Source organism: Ursus maritimus, unplaced genomic scaffold, assembly GCF_017311325.1.
Source record: "Ursus maritimus isolate PB19 unplaced genomic scaffold, ASM1731132v1 scaffold_11, whole genome shotgun sequence".
NCBI lineage: Eukaryota > Metazoa > Chordata > Mammalia > Carnivora > Ursidae > Ursus > Ursus maritimus.
Genome location: NW_024423453.1, coordinates 50,241,081 through 50,259,578, shown reverse-complemented (window position 1 = coordinate 50,259,578; position 18,498 = coordinate 50,241,081). Strand labels below are relative to the sequence as shown.

The window sequence follows — 18,498 nt, the reverse complement described above, 5'->3', positions numbered from 1 at the left end:
GTGTGTGTGTGTGTGTGTGTGTGTGTGTGTGTGTATACCACATCTTCTTTATCCATTCATCTGTTGAAGAACATGTGGGCTCTTTCCATAGTTTGGCTGTTGTGGACATTGCTGCTATAAACATTGGGGTTCAGGTGCCTCTTTGGATCACTACATTTGTATCTTTGGGGTAAATACCCAGTAGTGCAATTGCTGGGTCATAGGGTAGCTCTATTTTCAACTTTTTGAAGATCTTCCATACTGTTTTCCAGAGTGGCTGCACCAGCTTACATTCCCACCAATAGTGTAGGAGGGTTCCCCTTTCTCTGCATCCTCACCAACATCTGTCATTTCCTGACTTGTTAATTTTAGCCATTCTGACTGGTGTGAGGTGATGTCTTAGTGTGGTTTTGATTTATATTTCCCTGATGCCGAGTGATGTTGATCACTTTTTCATGTGTCTGTTGACCGTTTGGATGGCTTCTTTGCAGAAATGTCTGTTCATGTCTTCTGCCCATTTCTCGATTGGATTATTTGGGTTTTGGATGTTGAGTTTGTTAAGTTTTTTATAGATTTTGGATGCTACCCCTTTATTTGATAAGTCATTTGCAAATATCTTCTCCCATTCTGTTGGTTGTCTTTTGGTTTTGTTGACTGTTTCCTTTGCAGTGCAAAAGCTTTATATCTTGATGAAGTCCCAGTAGTTCATTTTTGCCTTACTTCCCTTGCCTTTGGTGATGTGTCTAAGAAGTTGCTGCGGTTGAGGTCACAGAGATTGTTGCCTGTTTTCTCCTCAAGGATTTTGACGGATTCCTGTCTTGCATTTAGGTCTTTCATCCATTTTGAGTCTATTTTTGTTTATGGTGTAAGGAATTCTTCTGCATATGGCCGTCCAATTTTCCCAACACCATTTATCGAAGAGACTGTCTTTTTTCCATTGGATATTCTTTCCTGCTTTGTTGAAGATTAGTTGACCATAGAGTTGAGAGTCCATTTCTGAGTTCTCTATTCTGTTCCATTGATCTATTTGTTTTTGTGCCAGTGCCATACTGTCTTGATGATTACAGCTTTGTAATAGAGCTTGAAGTCTGGAATTGTGGTTCCACTAGCTTTGGTTTTCTTTTTCAACATTCCTCTGGCTATTCGGGGTCTTTTCTGGTTCCATACAAATTTTAGGATTATTTGTTCCATTTCTGTGAAAAAAGTTGATGGTATTTTGATAGGGATTGTATTGAATGTGTAGATTGCTCTAGGTAGCATAGACATTTTCACAATATTTGTTCTTCTAATCCATGAGCATGGAATGTTTTTCCATTTTTTTTTGTGTCTTCCTCAATTTCTTTCATGAGTATTCTGTAGTTTTCTGAGTACAGATCCTTTGCCTCTTTGGTTAGATTTATTTCTAGGTTCTTATGGTTTTGGGTGCAGTTGTAAATAGGATCAACTCCTTAATTTTTCTTTATTCTGTCTCGTTGTTGTATAGAAATGCAACTGATTTCTCTGCATTGATTTTATATCCTGCCACTTTACTGAATTCCTGTATGAGTTCTAGAAGTTTTGTGGTGGAGTCTTTTGGGTTTTCCACATAAAGTATCATATCATCTGGAGAGAGTGAGAGTTTGACTTCTTTGCCAATTTGGATGCCTTTTATTTCTTTTTGTTGTCTGATTGCTAATGCTAGGACTTCTGGTACTTCGTTGAACTGCAGTGGTGATAGTGGACAACCCTGCTGTGTTCCTGACCTTAGGGGGAAAGCTCTCAGTTTTTCCCCATTGAGAATGATATTCGCTGTGAGTTTTTCGTAGATGGCTTTTATGATATTGAGGTATGTTCCCTCTATCCCTACACTGTGAAGAGTTTTAATCAAGAAAGGATGCTGTACTTTGTCAAATGCTTTTTCTGTATCTACTGAGAGGATCATATAGTTCTTGTCCTTTCTTTTATTAAGGTAGTGTATCACATTGATTTGCAGATGTTGAACCAACCTTGCTGCCCAGGAATAAATCTCGCTTGGTCATGGTGAATAATGCTTTTAATATACAGTTGGATCCTATTGGCTAGTATTTTGGAGAGAATTTTTTGCATCCATGTTCATCAGGAATATTGGTCTCTTATTCTTTTTGGTGGGGTCTTTGTCTGGTTTTGGGATCAAGTTAATGCTGGCCTCATAAAATGAGTTTGGAAGTTTTCATTCCATTTCTGTTTTTTGGAACAGTTTCAGAAGAATAGGTATTAATTCTTCTTTGACTGTTTGGTAGAATTCCCCTGGGAAGCCATCTGGCCCTGGGCTCTTGTTTGTTGGGAGATTTTTGATTACTGTCTCAATTTCCTTGCTGGTTATGGGTCTGTTCAGGTTTTCTGTTTCCTCCTGGTTCAGTTTTGGTATTTTATACTTTCTCTAGGAATGCATCCATTTCTTCTAGATGGTCTAATTTGTTGGAGTATAGTTGCTCATAATACGTTCTTATAATTGTATTTCTTCAGTGTTGTTTATAATCTCATTCATTGATGATTTTATTTATTTGGATCCTTTCTCTTTTCTTTTTGATAAGTCTGGCCAGGGATTTATTTATCTTATTAATTATTTCAAAGAACCAGCTCCTAGTTTTGTTGATCTGTTCTGCTGTTCTTTTGGTTAATATTTCATTGATTTCTGCTCTGATCTTTATTATTTCTCTTCTGCTGGGTTTAGGCTTTATTTGCTGTTCTTTCTCCAGTTCCTTTAGGTGTAGGGTTAGGTTGTGTATTTGAGACCTTTCTTGTTTCTTGAGAAAGGCTTGTATTGCTACATACTTCCCTCTTAGGTCTGCCTTTGCTGCATCCCAAAGATTTTGAACGATTGTGTTTTCATTTTCATTTGTTTTGAGTTTCAAAGCATTGTGGTCCAGAAAATATGCATGGAATGATCCCATCTTTTGGTACCAGATGAGACCTGATTTGTGACCCAGTATGTGATCTATTCTGGAAAATGTTCCATGTGCTCTAGAGAAGAATGTGTGTTCTCTAGCATGGAATGTTCTGAATATATCTGTGAAGTCCATCTGGTCCAGTGTGTCATTTAAAGCCTTTATTTCCTTGTTGATCTTTTGCTTAGATGATCTTTCCATTTCAGTGAAGGGGTGTTAAAGTCCCCCACTATTATTGTATTATTGTCATTGTATTTCTTCGATTTTGTTATTAATTGGCTTATATAATTGGCTGTTCCCATGTTAAGGGCATAAATTTTTATAATTGTTAGATCTTCTTGTTGGATATACCCTTTCAGTATGATATAGTGTCCTTCTCCATCTCTTATTACAGTCTTTGGTTTAAAATCTAGTTTGTCTGATATAAGGATTGCCACCCCAGCTTTCTTTTGATGTCCGTTAGGATGATAAATGGTTTTCCACCCCATCACTTTACATCTGGAGGTGTCTTTGTGTCTAAAATGAGTCTCTGGCAGACAGCATATCAACGGGTATTGCTTTTTTATCCGATCTGATACCCTGTGTCTTTCGATTGGGGCATTTAGCCCATTTACATTCAGGGTAACTATTGAAAGATATGAATTTAGTGCCATTATATTGCCTGTAAGGTGACTGTTACTATATATTGTCTCTGTTCCTTTCTGGTCTATGTTACTTTTGGGCTGTCTCTTTGCTTAGAGGACCCCTTTCAATATTTCTTGTAGGGCTGGTTTGATGATCGCACATTCTTTTAGTTTGTTTGTCCTGGAAGCTTTTTATCACGCCTTCTATTTTCATTGACAGCCTAGCTGGATAAAGTATTCTTGGCTGCATATTTTTCTCATTTAGTACCTGAACATATCATGCCAGTCCTTTCTGACCTGCCAGGTCTCTGTGGATAGGTCTGCTGCCAGTCTAATGTTTCTACCATTGTAGGTTAGAGACCTCTTGTCCCAGGCTGCTTTCAGGATTTTCTCTTTGTCTCTGAGATTTGTAAGTTTTACTATTAGATATCGGAGTGTTTACCTATTTTTATTGATTTTGAGGGGGGTTCTTTGTGCCTCCTGGATTTTGATGCCTGTTTCCTTCCCCAAATTTGGGAAGTTCTCTATAATTTGCTCCAGTATACCTTCTGCCCCTCTCTTTCTTCTTCTTCTGGGATCCCAATTACTCTAACATTGTTTTGCTTTATGGTATCACTTACCTCTCCAATTCTCCCCTTGTGATCCAGTAGTTGTTTATCTCTCTTTTTCTCAGCTTCTTTATTCTCCATCATTTGGTCGCCTGTGTCACTAATTCTCTCTTCTGCGTCGTATATCCTAGCAGTTAGAGCCGCCATTTTTTGATGACATCTCATTAATAGCCTTTTCGATTTCAACTTGGTTAGATTTTATTTCTCCAGAAAGGAATTCTCTAGTGTCTTCTATGCTTTTTTCAAGCCCAGCTTGTATCTTCATAATCATTATTCTGAACTCTAGTTCTGACATCTTACTAATGTCCTTATTGAGTAGGTCCCTGGCATTTGGTACTGCCTCTTGTTCTATTTTTTGAGGTGAGTTTTTCTGTTTTGTCATTTTGTTGAGAGAAGAATAAATGAATAAGAACAAAATTTTGCTAAAAGGGTAACAATGACTCCAGAGAAATATGCACTAAACAAATCAGAAGAGACCCAAAACTGGGGGGAAAAAGGAAAAAAAAAAAGTGAATGGATCAGGGGGGTGAATGGAACAGAGCCACATACTAGATTTTGGGTCTATTTTGGTCTGTTAGAAGAAACTGCATCCCAAAATTTTAAAGATAGAAAAACTTACACATATACAAAAATAAGATTAAATACAATGAAGGGATAGAATGTATCTGTAAAAATTAAATTAAAAAAGATTTTAAAAAGGAGTTGATAAAATAAGAAATTGGTTGAAAAGGGAAAGAAGAAAAATTTTTTCAAAAAGAAGAAATAAAATTAAAAAAAAATTAAAGTTGAAAAACTAAAGAATCATGGGGCAAATGCCATGAATTCTATGTGCTGTATTCCCTTAGCTCTGGAGTTTTGCAGTTCTCATTGATTGGTAAACTTGGTCGTGGCAGGATGCTCTTGCTGATCTTCTGGTGGAGGGGCCTGTTGGATTGATTCTCAAATGTCTTTGCCCCAGGCGGAATTGCACTGCCCTTGCTAGGGGCCAGGCTAAGTCATCTGCTCTGGTTTGCTCTCTGTGGCTTTTGTTCCCTGAAAGCTTTCTGCACAGCTTTAGAGGATGAGAGTGAAAATGGCGGCCTCCCAATCTCTAGCCCTGGAGCCGGTAGCTCGGGGCCCCACTCCTCAGTGAGCCCACAGAAAAGCAGTCAATCACTCCTGTGTCTCTGGTCTCTGGCCGCACTCCGTGCTCACCCAGCCTGTGACCACTGTTTCTGTCTCTGACACACGGCCCTGTTTGGAGTGTCTAAACCCAGCGGATTCCTGTGGTACGCTCCTGGCGGAAGGGGAGTCTCCTCCGGTCTGCCGCTTGTTGGGCCCCTTCTCTTCGACAGTTCACGGTTTATGGCCACCCTGAGCTGAGAGCCCACTCCTCAGCTCACTCTTTGCAGCCGGCTTCCCCGCTCCAGTACCTGGGAGCTCTGCTGCACTCAGGCACCCCCAGTCTTTCTGTGACCCCGAGGGTCCTAAGACCACACTCTCCCAGCGAGGGTTCCACACCCTCACTTAGCCACCAGAGCAACGTCCCTTACCAGAGCAGACTTCTAAAAGTTCCGATTTTGTGCTCCGCTGCTCTGTCCCTTGCCAGTAGCCAGCGGATGGAGACTCCCTCCCTTCTGTGGTGTATCCCATATATCGCCTTAGATTTACGTTTCTGCACCTCCTACCTTGCAGAAAGTAGTCGCTTTTCTGTTCATAGAGTTGCTGTTATTCTTTTCTTCATTTTCCGGTTAAGTTTGTAGGTATTCAGAATTGTTGATAGCTATCTAGCTGAATTCCTGGGACCAGACAAAATTTAGTTCTCCTACCCCTCCGCCATCTTGGACTCTCCAGTTTTTGCTGTAGTTTAACTGTGATTTGGTTAGTCAGTGGGTCAGATTTCAGATTTCATCACTATACTTCTGGGTTAGAAAATGCCATTCGGTATTTATAAGACATACCCACCCTAGAAGCAGAAGGCAGTGTGATTTGCTCTCTAAAATATCATGAAAGCCCTTCTGTCTGCAGTCTCCCAACATTGTAGTTCGCTATTCTTGTATTTAACTGGTGTGGGAGTTCTTTCTCTAAGAACTTCTTCTTAACAAGGCTATTCCATGTCATATGTTCTTTACCAGTTCTAACAACTATACTCCCTTCTCTATTTTAATACATACATGGACCACTTTCAAACCATGGTCTTGCCAAGAAAAAACTATCCATATTTACTATGCAAAAATGACAAGTAGTTGTCCTCTCCCTAAAAGTACTCAAAAAAATTCTGACATATAAAAAACAATCATTTCCTCCAACACCATCCAGAATAACTGTGCAGAAGTTAAGTCTTCTGCATGGAGTTGGTTGAGACCTTTAGTGTGGTTGTTCATAAGTAATTCTTGATCAGAAAATAGCATCTCCCAGAAGCAAGTTATACTTTAACTCTGGTTATATGGTTTGTTAAAAACCTTGTTTGAGTCCCTGAAGAGGAAAATGATTACCCATGATCCATTCATCTGTAATACACTATATTGTTTAGGTTTTTCCCATCTTTTTCAACATTTCTTCAGAAGTTATCTTTCTCCTCCCAAGCCAACTCCTAACATGCCAGTAGTAGGATCTTTACACCTTCATACCTTCTTAAGGAAGAACTTCCTTCTAAAAGTTAATTGTGGTCTTTTGGCAAAGGTCAAAAATAGAAAGTTCTGTTTGTTTAGTTTAAAGCCTAAGGTCGGTATTATTCTTAGATTTCTCTTCAACTCTATCTCTACTTCAACATCTAGTTTCTATAGCAACTGAGGTATAGTTAGTAGCTGGGTCAGAAAAGAGGAATTTTATATGTAAAGGTATTTAGTTTTTAACATAGAGAAAGAAGATACCAGGCAACACTTCACAGCTTTTCCAGGTGGAGCCCATGTTTTGTTTCTCAGGAATTCTAGATTTTTTTCCTGAAGAGGCCAGACACTTCCTCTTTTTCAAACAGCCCCAGAAAACAGCCCCAGAAAAGATTGCTGTTTCTCTTTTCAACTATTTAATCCTTTTCAAATTAATTAACCAAATTAAGATAGCTAAGAGAGAGAACTCTTCTGTGGAGAAATTGTAGTGACCAGTAGAATTATTTCTCTGGGAATCACTTAGCGAAATGCCTTTTTTTTTTTTTACCTTGGATTCCTTAACCATTGATGGCTTTTTTGTTTTTTGTCTCATTTAAGTACGATTGGGAAAATCTGGGTACTTTTGTCCGTGTTCTTAGTCTAGCTGGATTAAGGTATAGATGCTGTTGTATCACTCATGTGGGGAAATACTGGAGGTGGAAGAAATACTGTCAGACACTAAAAAGGATAATATCGAAGAGATGGTGTAAGTGCTTAAGGTTACATCTTGAGAAATGTTTATATACTTTAAATGGGAATGATGTCCTATTTTTTTTTTTTTAGTTGTTCAAACTGGAGGAAGATCAATGCTTTTTTTATATTATAGGAACTACCTTCTGTTGAAGAACTCACTATTATTCTGCCTGAAGATATTGAATTAAAGCCTCTTGGGATGGTTTCAAGTATTATTGAGCAATTAGGTATGTAAATAATTTTATGAATAAAATTACATCCAAATATGCATTCATCAAATCAAAGACTTTATGACTAGTGCATTTTCTGTGAAATATGTAATAATACTTCATTTTATAGTCATTAAGTTTGAGTAGATAAATTCATTTTTAAAAACTTATTATGTTAGTCACCGTACAGCACATCATTAGTTTTTGATGTAGTATTCCATGATTCATTGTTTGCGTATAACACCCAGTGTTCCATGCCATATGTGCCCTCCTTAAATTCATTTTTTACTTATATACGTAACTCATAAATGCGATGTCTTTTTTAAAATTCAAAGTCTGCTTTTACTGACATTTCTCCAGAACTTTGATTTGGTATGTTTGTTTTTTATTGCTATTGAGTTGCTACAAATTTAGTGGCTTTAAACAAGATAAATTTGTTGTTTTATAGTTCTGTGAGCCAGAAGTCTGATGTAGGTCTCACTGGGCTAAAATCAAGGGGTGCGTCAGGGCTGAGTTCCTTTCTGAAGACTCTAGGGGAGAATCTGTTTTCTTGAGCCTTTCAGCTTCTAGATGCTGCCTGTATTCCTTGGCTCATGTCTCCCTTCCTTCATCTTCAAAGCCAGTAATATACCTTCTCTGTGACCCTTCTCCCTTCATCACATCTCTCCCTGACCAAAGCCTGGAAAGATTATCTGCTTTTAAGGACTCTTTAGTTTGGGCCTACATGAATAATCCAGGATAATCTCCCCATTTCAAGTTCCTTAACCTTATTCGCATCTGCAAAATCTTTTTTTTTTTTTTTTAATGTAAGGTAGGACCTTGATAATCACATCTGCAAAATTCTTTTTTTTTTTAAATGTAAGGTAGCATATTTATAAGTTCAGAGATTAGGGTGTGTGGGTGTCTTTTGGTGGGGGGAACATTATTCTGCCTACTGCCTTTGATTTTTATTTTAGAAACATGTAAATTAGAAAGTTCTGTGATTTAATACCATGAAATATAAAGCTGTTGGTTATAAGAGAACTCAATATTACAAATTTCTTTTAGCCCCAGGTTGTGACGTAGGTATACTAAAGGCCTTGAAGTTCATGTAAGCTACCATTAGCTCTTATAGTAAGAACCATCTGAAAGTAGAACTCAGAGTGGACAAAGTCAAAGGATATTTGAACTGGATAAAAGACCTTAGATTACCCACCAGCCCCCTTAGTTGACAGGGCTTAAGGGACACAGAAAAACCCAACTCACTTTCCCTTATGATCAGTTGTATATTGGGACAGTGGTGGTAGAAATTGGACTTTTAACCTTTTTCTAACAGTGCCCGTATCAATATTTTTAAAAGTTTATACTTCTATAATTTTATGCTTTTGAAATTTATTAATCAAAATTCTGATTAAAGTGAAACCTTTTTTTTTTTTTTACACAAAAATCATGATTATTAAAACTCTGTACTTGATTCTTGGGTCATTACATTTACTGGTATTTGAGTTATCTTATGGCATTTAATAATATGCATAAATAAGTTAAATAAGTAATCATTTGGTTACATAGTGTGGGTTGAGCATTTATTAGACTTGATGTATGTAGAAAAAATAAAGATCATAATGTTTATCAAGAAAAAAATGTGAACTATACGATATGCATAGGATAATGCTTTCTAAAGATATTGTTTTGACTAGCATACCCTAATAGACTAACAAAATTCTCAGGTTGCTGGGAATAAAGACTCACTGAAAATCAGTACATGCTACCCTGTTTTGAGAGCCTAAAATATCTAACATGATTTGGACCAAATTACAAAAGAGAAAATATAATTTAAAGTATTAGTACATGAAGCAAAAAATCTGTGAGTTCAAATAAGAACCCCAGGAGAAAAAGAAAGGATTTGGCTTTGTATTCTACAATTGTTCTGCAAGTTAGGCTGGCTTGTTTTTCTTTCTCTCTCTTTATTTAATTTGGAAAATACAAGAGGCTAGTTAGATATTATCCACCTAGGTAGAAGTAGAGAGATTTCATGAAGTTAAGGATCTTGTACTAGTAGATTCTTTGACTGTTGATAGCTGTGGAAATTTTTATCAATGTATGGTACAAACTTTAGGTTGATGTGTATCCAGCTACCTGCAACTACCACCTAGAATCATAATAAAAAAAGAGTGGATTTCTTCAGGCTGTGGAAACACAGTCAGTAGTTGTGTTCTTAAAGGAAGAGCATTGGAACTAGGGATCTAGGTTAATCTAGGTTCTGGTGATGACTTGGTCTGGAATTAGCCATGTAATAGTTAATCTCTTAAGTCCTGTTTTCTCATCTTTCTCATCTTTCTATAAAATGAGGGAATTGGATTAGGTGATCTTTTATTTTCATGTAATTTGATTCTTGGGAAGGGTATTAGGGAGGAGAAATGATTGAAAATGAATGCTGTGTTAGTGCTCACTATCATTATCAATCCTTACTCATCATCTTTATTCCAGAAACAGATGTAACTCAAAAAATGATCTATTACTCCACATGTATGTTCAGAACTTAGAAGAACTGTTATAATTAATTGGATACAGTTGAAATTTTTAAAATGAATTTTAATAACCTTAACTAACATTTCATTTCTCAAATGGACATGGCATTATCTGTGTAATGTGGCAAGTATTCATGCTTTTTGCTCTAATTTTCAAGAGCCTGTTGTTTGTTTTCTCTCTTTGTTATGGTAGCTTGGTTGTTTTAACATTTGTGGCCCTTACAGAAATTGGAGATTATGATAGACTAGTGGGATAATGCTGTTGGATTTTGAGAAGAATGATAAAAATTACTGTGAGTTCTATCATTCTTCATTTATTCAGAGGAAGATGCTTTTGGGAAGTCTTTAGCCTTTTCATAGATCAATAAGTACTCAGTACTTTGTAGAAAATAATTTCTAGATGAGAAAGAAGACTTAATTTTTCCTAAAACAGGAGTGATGTGACTAAATGTGATTGTACTTTTTTGGGTAAAAATTGCTTGGGAAAATGTACATGACTTAAATTTATTGACTTTTTAGTGGGTGATACAAATTTTCTGTGAGAATTTGTACTTTAGTTTTTATTTCTTAGAGTTATAGCTTTTATATTAAATAAAAATATGTAGAATGTATTTCCTCATGCCACTTGATAATAAAGAGACCGTTGTTTTAAGAGGAATAGTTACTGAGGTACTGTTATCTCACCTTAAATTTCGTTTTAAATTATGTTGGAGTTAAAAATTCCCACTTAAATTTTACATTATCTTCTGATTAAATCTTGAAATAATCTCCTTTGTTTCATTTTTCAGTTATAATTGAATCTATGACTAACCTACCTCCGGTTAATGAGGAGACTGTAATTTTTAAAAGTGATCGACAGGCAGCAGGAAAGGTTTGTAAAAAAAAAAAAAAAATATTCACATCTTAAAATTATTCTGTTTCTTTGTTGATTGGTTTTTCTGACTTTCCCTATCTGTCCTAAAAAGAATTTGTTAGTTTTAGTAGATGAGCAGTCTAGAGCTCTGAAGTTTTAATTTATTCCTGACTTTTTCAATACTTCATGTCTGTTGGTACACAGTTTTTTCCTGTTTGTCAGGTACCTTGTGAAGCAGTGGGTCTACATATTGAATACCTCCAGGTACTCAAAGTTGAGTGCAGCAAACTTTGTATAGTGTAGTAGTTCTTAACTTTTTTTTGGTTTGTGAGTCCCCTTTGAATGGGGCCTCTCAAAATGTTTTTAGACTTTGGCTTCCTTATGTGGCATTTTTAGAGTGGAAAAAAAAGGGGGGGAAAGATTTCAGCAATAGCTACAAAGTGTCACTGTAAACACATTCTGGGGAATTATGAGAATGTGTACTTCAGTACTCACCAAAAAGTCAAGTCCCTTATAACATCTTTCGAATGGAACAATTCTGCATGTCCATCTTTAATATGGAAGACTACACATTTTACCCAGTAAATATGCAATTTTGAGCCGTCAGCAGAAGATGTAAAACCTCTAAGATCAAGAATGTAAATACCGGGGCGCCTGGGTAGTGCAGTTGTTAAGCGTCTGCCTTCGGCTCAGGGCGTGATCCCAGCGTTCTGGGATCGAGCCCCACATCAGGCTCTTTCGCTGGGAGCCTGCTTCTTCCTCTCCCACTCCCCCTGCTTGTGTTCTCTCTCTCTCTGGCTGTCTTTCTGTCAAATAAATAAATAAAATTAAAAAAAAAATGTAAATATCAACTAAGTGTTCCTTGTTTGGCATAGGGGTAATTTTATTCACCTCCACATTCTCTATTCCACAAAGTACAATGCTTTGTAAATTGTAAGTGCTAGGTAAATGGGTACTGTGTTGAAAACAAACAAAAATAAGAAAATAAGAAACCAGCTGCTATCTTTGGGGAAGTCACTTTTTGGGGTTTATTTTTTTCCAGATAACTAGTAGTTGGCTTCCTTTTTGTTCTAGGAGATACAATTAATTTACATCTAATCAGAAAAAAAGCATATCTTTTTAATTATATTATTGGGTCATTCTTATAATTTTCCCTTTTACATGATATTTCCTATTGTCCCATTCTAACACACAGACTAGAAAGGTCAGATTTTTATCTGGGTCCTGCCTACCTTGTACTACCTACATACTTTTTTGGTTTTGTTTCTGTTTTTGTTCAATTGACAGGCTAATTTACCAAAGAGAAACGAGTGATTTAGGATTGCAAAGCAATCAGTGACAGAATTAATTGGAGTCTAGAGCTAATATATTTTGGCAATTCTTGAGAAAGTTTGTGAGGGGAAGAAAGACTTTAATGCCTAAAGGATGGTGCTGTACTTTTTCCCCTTTCAGATACCTAAGCTCAGTCTTTTTGTTTCAAGTATGAGTTCTGCTAGTACCTTTGTAAGTGGTTGGAGATTCACTAGGGTGCTTAACCTCAGAGAAGGTTGAGAGAGAAAAGGGATGGGAAATGAGTCCGTGACTGTGCCATGAGTAGCTCTCCATGCGCATTGGTGTGTTTACTTCTTTAGGAGAAACCAGTATTCTGCTCTGGTACAAAGGCAGAGCATTTTTCACTGTCCTCCAGAAAGTAGTAGAAGATGGGAGAGGAGCAGAGGGAGTGGAAACTTATTTCCTGGTTTTTTCTGACTCATTTGAAACTGATTATTTCCATAATTCCTTTTATTTATGATTTTCATGACAGTTATCTTTTTCTTTAAGTAGCTAGCTGAGACGATTTTAATTTCAAAATACCCAACACTTTGCTAATTAAAAACCTCTGAATTCACATTTCTTATATCCCTCAATACATTTGAATTTTTAGTTCTATAATTGTGACTAATTATGTTAATATTCAGCTCTTTTGTCATTTGACTTTGAAAGGAGTCAGATAAAAATGTAACATTTATGCCTGTAACTTTAGTTATAAGTCTAGAAGGAAAAATTAAATCTATTTCTAAATTTTACATAGCTTTGTAAATTCAAGAAGTGACAAGCCTTTAAAAAAATATTTGATTATATATCTAAGTGCTGTGACATGATTCCCCAAAATAATGGTGCAGGGGTGGGGAGGGTTGGGACTATGAGCTAAACAAACCAGTGACCAGAAAATGAAATTGAATCTGTTTTCGATCTTAGATCTATGTACTAAATTAGTTTTAACTTCAGTGTCAAACCTTTTTCATCCTTTCTTTTCCCTCTACTCTTCAGCAATTAAAATGAGCCACAGTGATACAATATTTTATATATCTTTTTAAATTCATTGAAATTCTAAGCAAGTGGAATTATCCCCATTTACTCAAAAATCACAAAGTTTTAAAAAGGAACAAAATTAAGTTTACAATCTATTTAGTCTGTCTGATGCGTTTCTTTCCTTCTACTTCCTCCCTCTTACCCACTGATTTAAGGGAGGTAACCTTGGATTTGTGTTTCTACCTTTTGCCCTTTAATCCTAATGATTAGTTACTCTTGATAAATGATGAATGAAATTTTATTTTTAATGTTTAGCTCTTTATCAGGGGGTTTAAAAATTGACCAGCCTGTGCAGTTTATTATCCCTATATAACATGAATTACGTACTCGTTTTGCATTTAGTTTTCAGTGTTTGTTAGAGTTGGGCTGGAATTTAAAAGAATATATTAGTCTTAGTTGGTAGTATGTGTTGATTTTCTGAAAGTCTCTGTATTATTTTGATATAGTGGTTTATTTTCTCCTTCCTCAGCAACTTGTGAAGTAATAATAACACAGTGATTAGTGTAAAGTGATTGATAAGAGAGAATTCTGAATGGCTGTGAGGGGTTCATTTCCCCCTTTCCCCTTTTGGTAGGTTAGCCAAGAAGTGGCTCAGCTGGAACAACCATAAGGCCTTTGTTAATGGCTTCCTTTGAAGGCTGTTCTCAGAGCAGAAGTATGCAGATCTCGGCTCTCCATTTGCATAGTCTTCCAGCATTATTCCTGGGCCTGGAGATTCTTTGACCTGTTTCTTGTTACCTGTAGAAACTAGGATTGCCTACCTACTCCCTCTTAGGCTAACCATTAAGTATATAACGTATGTGTGGAGAAGGGAAAGTGCAGCTTATTCTCTTTCTTGGAGTGCTCTTTGTGCGTGTCTAGCCAGCTGACTTAGGTTGGTCCCTAGCCGCTAGAACTTTTGCCATACAGCATACAGAACTCTAAGCCTGGACTATGCTATGGGATGAGAATTTGGGGGAGTGAATTTGCTTGTCAGTTTTTTTCCTAACAGACCTTATACTGTATCTGTATAATGTGATAGTGGTGTGTGTTCATGATCTCTGTGTGTGACAGGATACCTTTGAGGTCTTTTAGCAGAAAGATAACTGCTTTTGAATAAGAAGGTAAGTATTATAAGCCAGAGCCAAGTGGATAGATACTGAAAACTACCTTTCAAATAACAGGGCAAGTATAAAACATTAGTTGGATTAAATTTTTATGAGTATTTCTACAGAATATATGCTATCATTTAAAGTATAAGGAAAGCTTCTTGCCTATCTTAAAATAAATATCTTGGACGTTATTATTCTGAGTTTTGTTTCTTACACTGTTGTCTCAGCCATTCCTTCCTTTCCTTTTATCTGTAGTCAGGTAGCTTGGAACTTGCAGAATCCTCAGAGGCAGGTCTGAAGAGAGCCGGGATGCAAGGTTTAATGAAACTATGAGAGAAGTGGGCTGGCCTGACCCCTACTTTGTCTGAGGTTGCTCTTCAGAGTTTAGCTCTCAGGTATTAGCCAATCTAAAATCTATACTTCGTAGCTGATAGTAGTTTAAAATATTGTTAAGCCCTTTTTTTTTCTATAACTCTGGATTAGCTAAATGGCTTATGTCAACTCAGTCAAGTGTTCCATGGCTATTTGAGGTAGGAGCATAAATACTTCTCAGTTTTGGTATAAGCCATGTATGGATTCCTTAAAGTAGCTTCCTGTTACCTGTTGTATGTGAAGTTATTTTATTTAAAACCTTATAATGATTTTTATCATAGGTATGGGTTATTAACACTTGAGATCTTAAGAATAGTCAACTAAGTATGCTTTGATTTTATCTAGGCATTTTGAATGTCACTTACATTTTAGTTCAAACCAGTCTCTGTGTAAACCTGAAGCTATTCAGGCATTTCTCTAGTGAAATCGTTTCTCAGTTAGGAAATGGAATTATTTTGTCCAGGATACCAGTCCTTGGGAAACAGCTTTTTATGTACCAGGTTGCAAACAGTGATTATTATACCTTTATGGGAAATTTTTCTAAACAAATTGTTTATCCCCATCCAAACTTGAAGAATCAGATTTGTCGCTGTTTATCAAAGGAGTTTAAAAAAGAATTGTTTTTAAGACTTTTTAAAAAATTTTAATTTTTTTAAATTAGATTAACCATTCAACAAACTTTAATTGAGCTCCTACCTTAATACTGTTTGAGCTTCCATGGTTGACCCCACTGTTCCAGGACTGACATGGGTGCTGGGACATGAGACTTTCAGTGCTAAAACCGGGACAGCCCCAGGCAACCCAGAAGTCCGACAGACCTGGACTCAAGTTCCCGTTCCACCATCATACGACCTTCGACATGTTATTCCCCTTCATGAATCTCAATTTCTTCATCTTTAAATGGGTATTAATATAGGTATTAAATTCTTATGGTTGTAGTGAAGATTAACCAAGATGAACTGTACAGAGCTCACACACCTGGCATATAGCACTTGCTCAGTAAGTGGCACCTGTTATAATCATCACCATCATTAACATCCCTGTTTGTCAGCTGTGAAGGCTTATTAGCTTCTTCTCAGTATCTGTCTAGAGAACCCTAGTCTGGGGGAAGGGTTAGACAAATACTGCCAAGTTCCTCAGTAGAGGTTGTCATCTGACCTAGTTCTGGCCACTGAGAAAAAAGACGTTTTTGTTTGAGACTTTCAAGAAGGCTTCTTAAAAGACATGAGTGTATGGGGCGAGAAGGTGGGGGTTGCGGGGGGACATATTGGTATATACATTTTGTCCTTCCTTCTTCTAATTCTTCCTGCCTGGGACGTAGGTAATACTTCCACTGCCTCCTACCTAGAAGCAAAGCAGCTATCCTGTGACACCAAGGGTGACAAGAATGGGCTAAGGATGGCTGGTGGAAAGACACGGAGCCCCTCTCTCCCCTGGCATCATGGAGCCATTGTACCCAACTTAGATTTCTGACTTTTGAACTTTTCATTCCATGAGAAAAAAATAAAACCTCCAGTTTGCTGAAGTTGCTGTTTCTAGGTTTCTGTTATTCACAGCCAAACAGAATTTTCAACCAATTTTAGGCATGCGCCAATAGAAATACAGGCAAAGGCTGCAAATAGGCAATTTAACAAACAAATAGACGAGCAAATGTCATGTAAGTCTGTGACAAAACTTACTACATCATCATTTTTATATAAATATAAGCATGACACCACGTTTAACTGTCATGTTGACAATAAAATATAGAGAATATTTAAAATACCATATTTAACAATTAACAAAGTGTAACAATTATTTTTATTATGCTATGTATTCTTCTGACTTCTTTGAAAGAAATAAAATACAGTACATGAACTGGAAGCTCCCTTTTCCCTTCTTCCCAATCCATTCACTTCCCTTCCTTCCCACGAAGATGCTATGTATTCTCCTTATCTAGATTTTTATACTTTTAGTACATAAGTATATATATGCAAAAAAATACACTGTAGGGGCGCCTGGTTGGCTCAGTCAAGCATCTGCCTTCGCGGCTCAGGGCGTGATCCCAGAGTCCTGGGATCGAGCCCCACATCGGGCTCCTCTGCTGGGAGACTGCTTCTTCCTCTCCCACTCCCCCTGCTTGTGTTCCCTCTCTCTGGCTGTCTCTCTCTCTGTCAAATAAATAAATAAAAAAATCTTAAAAAAAACACTGTATAACAAGTTACCTATTAATGTATTTTTATTTTTATTTTTTTATTTAAAGATTTTTTTTATTTATATATTCGACAGAGATAGAGACAGCCAGCGAGAGAGGGAACACAAGCAGGGGGAGTGGGGGAGAAAGAAGCAGGCTCATAGCAGAGGAGCCTGATGTGGGGCTCGATCCCGTAACGCCGGGATCACGCCCTGAGCCGAAGGCAGACGCTTAACCGCTGTGCCACCCAGGCGCCCCTATTAATGTATTTTTAAAAATCACATTATAATTCCATCCATATTCTTTTTATAAACTGCTTCTTTAACTCAGTAGTATAATTTTGAGGTTTACCCAGATGCATACGTATGTCTAGTTTATTCATTTTAGTAATTCTGTCTTCCATTGCACATACTATAATTAACCAATTCTTTGTTAAACATACATACTTTTCTAACTCGCCATTAACACATGACTTTTTTAAAAGTGACAAGTAAGATAATCCATTACTTTACGTAATGTGAACCAGGAAGAGTTGTGTTGCAGTATATCCCTCTGTCCTTTGCAGTTCTGGCTGTATCTAAATCCTTTCAAAACAAATTTGCTGTGTCCAGAATTAAAAAAAAATTAAATATTTTATGCTATTAGTGTTGATTCAGAATACGTTGGCATTTTAATTGTATTGAATACTACTAGTTGTTTTTTGGGTACTCATGCCTTCAGAATATTGGTACCCTGATGGGTGAGCTGTTTTATGCCTCACTGAAAATTAATAAGATCCTGAATGGTGTTCTTAAAGAGAATAAAATGAGAATATTTACTATCAAAAATAAAGAACTGATAACGTACTAAATCAGGTACTTTCAGGGCACTTGGTTTAAAATGGTCCAAGTTATTTGTAAAGGTATTTAGTAATTTATATCCAGAGTTTTATTAATAATCATACTCTTGGCTCCAATAATTCTGCCCCTTACGAATAAAATTTTGGAAAATCTGAACTACAGAAATTAAAATAAAAAGATGTTCATCAGGGCATCATTTATTATATATTGAACAAATTGGAAGTTCACTAAATGTCCTATAAGACAAGTGAAATCATGCCAGATCTATAAAGGAGTGTGATATAGCCACTGAAATTACACTTACGAAGAATATTTATAACGTGGAAACCCTTAACGAAACTTTAGGTTTTAAAACGGAACAGTATACAAAACTACAGTGTGGTCTCAGAAGAAAAAAATTGTTAATAGAAAAAGAGACTAGAAAAGTCAACACTGACATTGGTCATTGTCTGGTTTCTATAGCATACATGTATTTATTATCAGAAACATTATTTTTTTTAAATTTAGTTATTTTGAAAAGAGTTTAAAAACAAGAGGCTTCCTTTAATCATTCATAAAACATTTTCAGAAATAAAATATGTCTGTACTAAAAGCAGTTCCTTTACATAAAAGTTAAAGGCTGTATAAGCTGCTTTCGTTTTTGAGAACTAAGCAACTTCAAGTTCA

General features: G+C 36.5%; 1 protein-coding gene across 1 annotated transcript in view; it reads left to right on the top strand.

The window, feature by feature from the left end:
• The window catches only part of NAF1 (nuclear assembly factor 1 ribonucleoprotein), a 46,908-nt gene that overhangs the window by 17,875 nt on the left and 10,535 nt on the right, over nucleotides 1–18,498 (top strand). Inside the window, exons 3-4 of the mRNA XM_008685592.2 lie at nucleotides 7,570–7,663; nucleotides 10,941–11,023. Of these exons, the coding sequence (XP_008683814.1) occupies nucleotides 7,570–7,663; nucleotides 10,941–11,023 (177 nt within the window). The remainder of the gene's footprint in view (nucleotides 1–7,569; nucleotides 7,664–10,940; nucleotides 11,024–18,498) is intronic.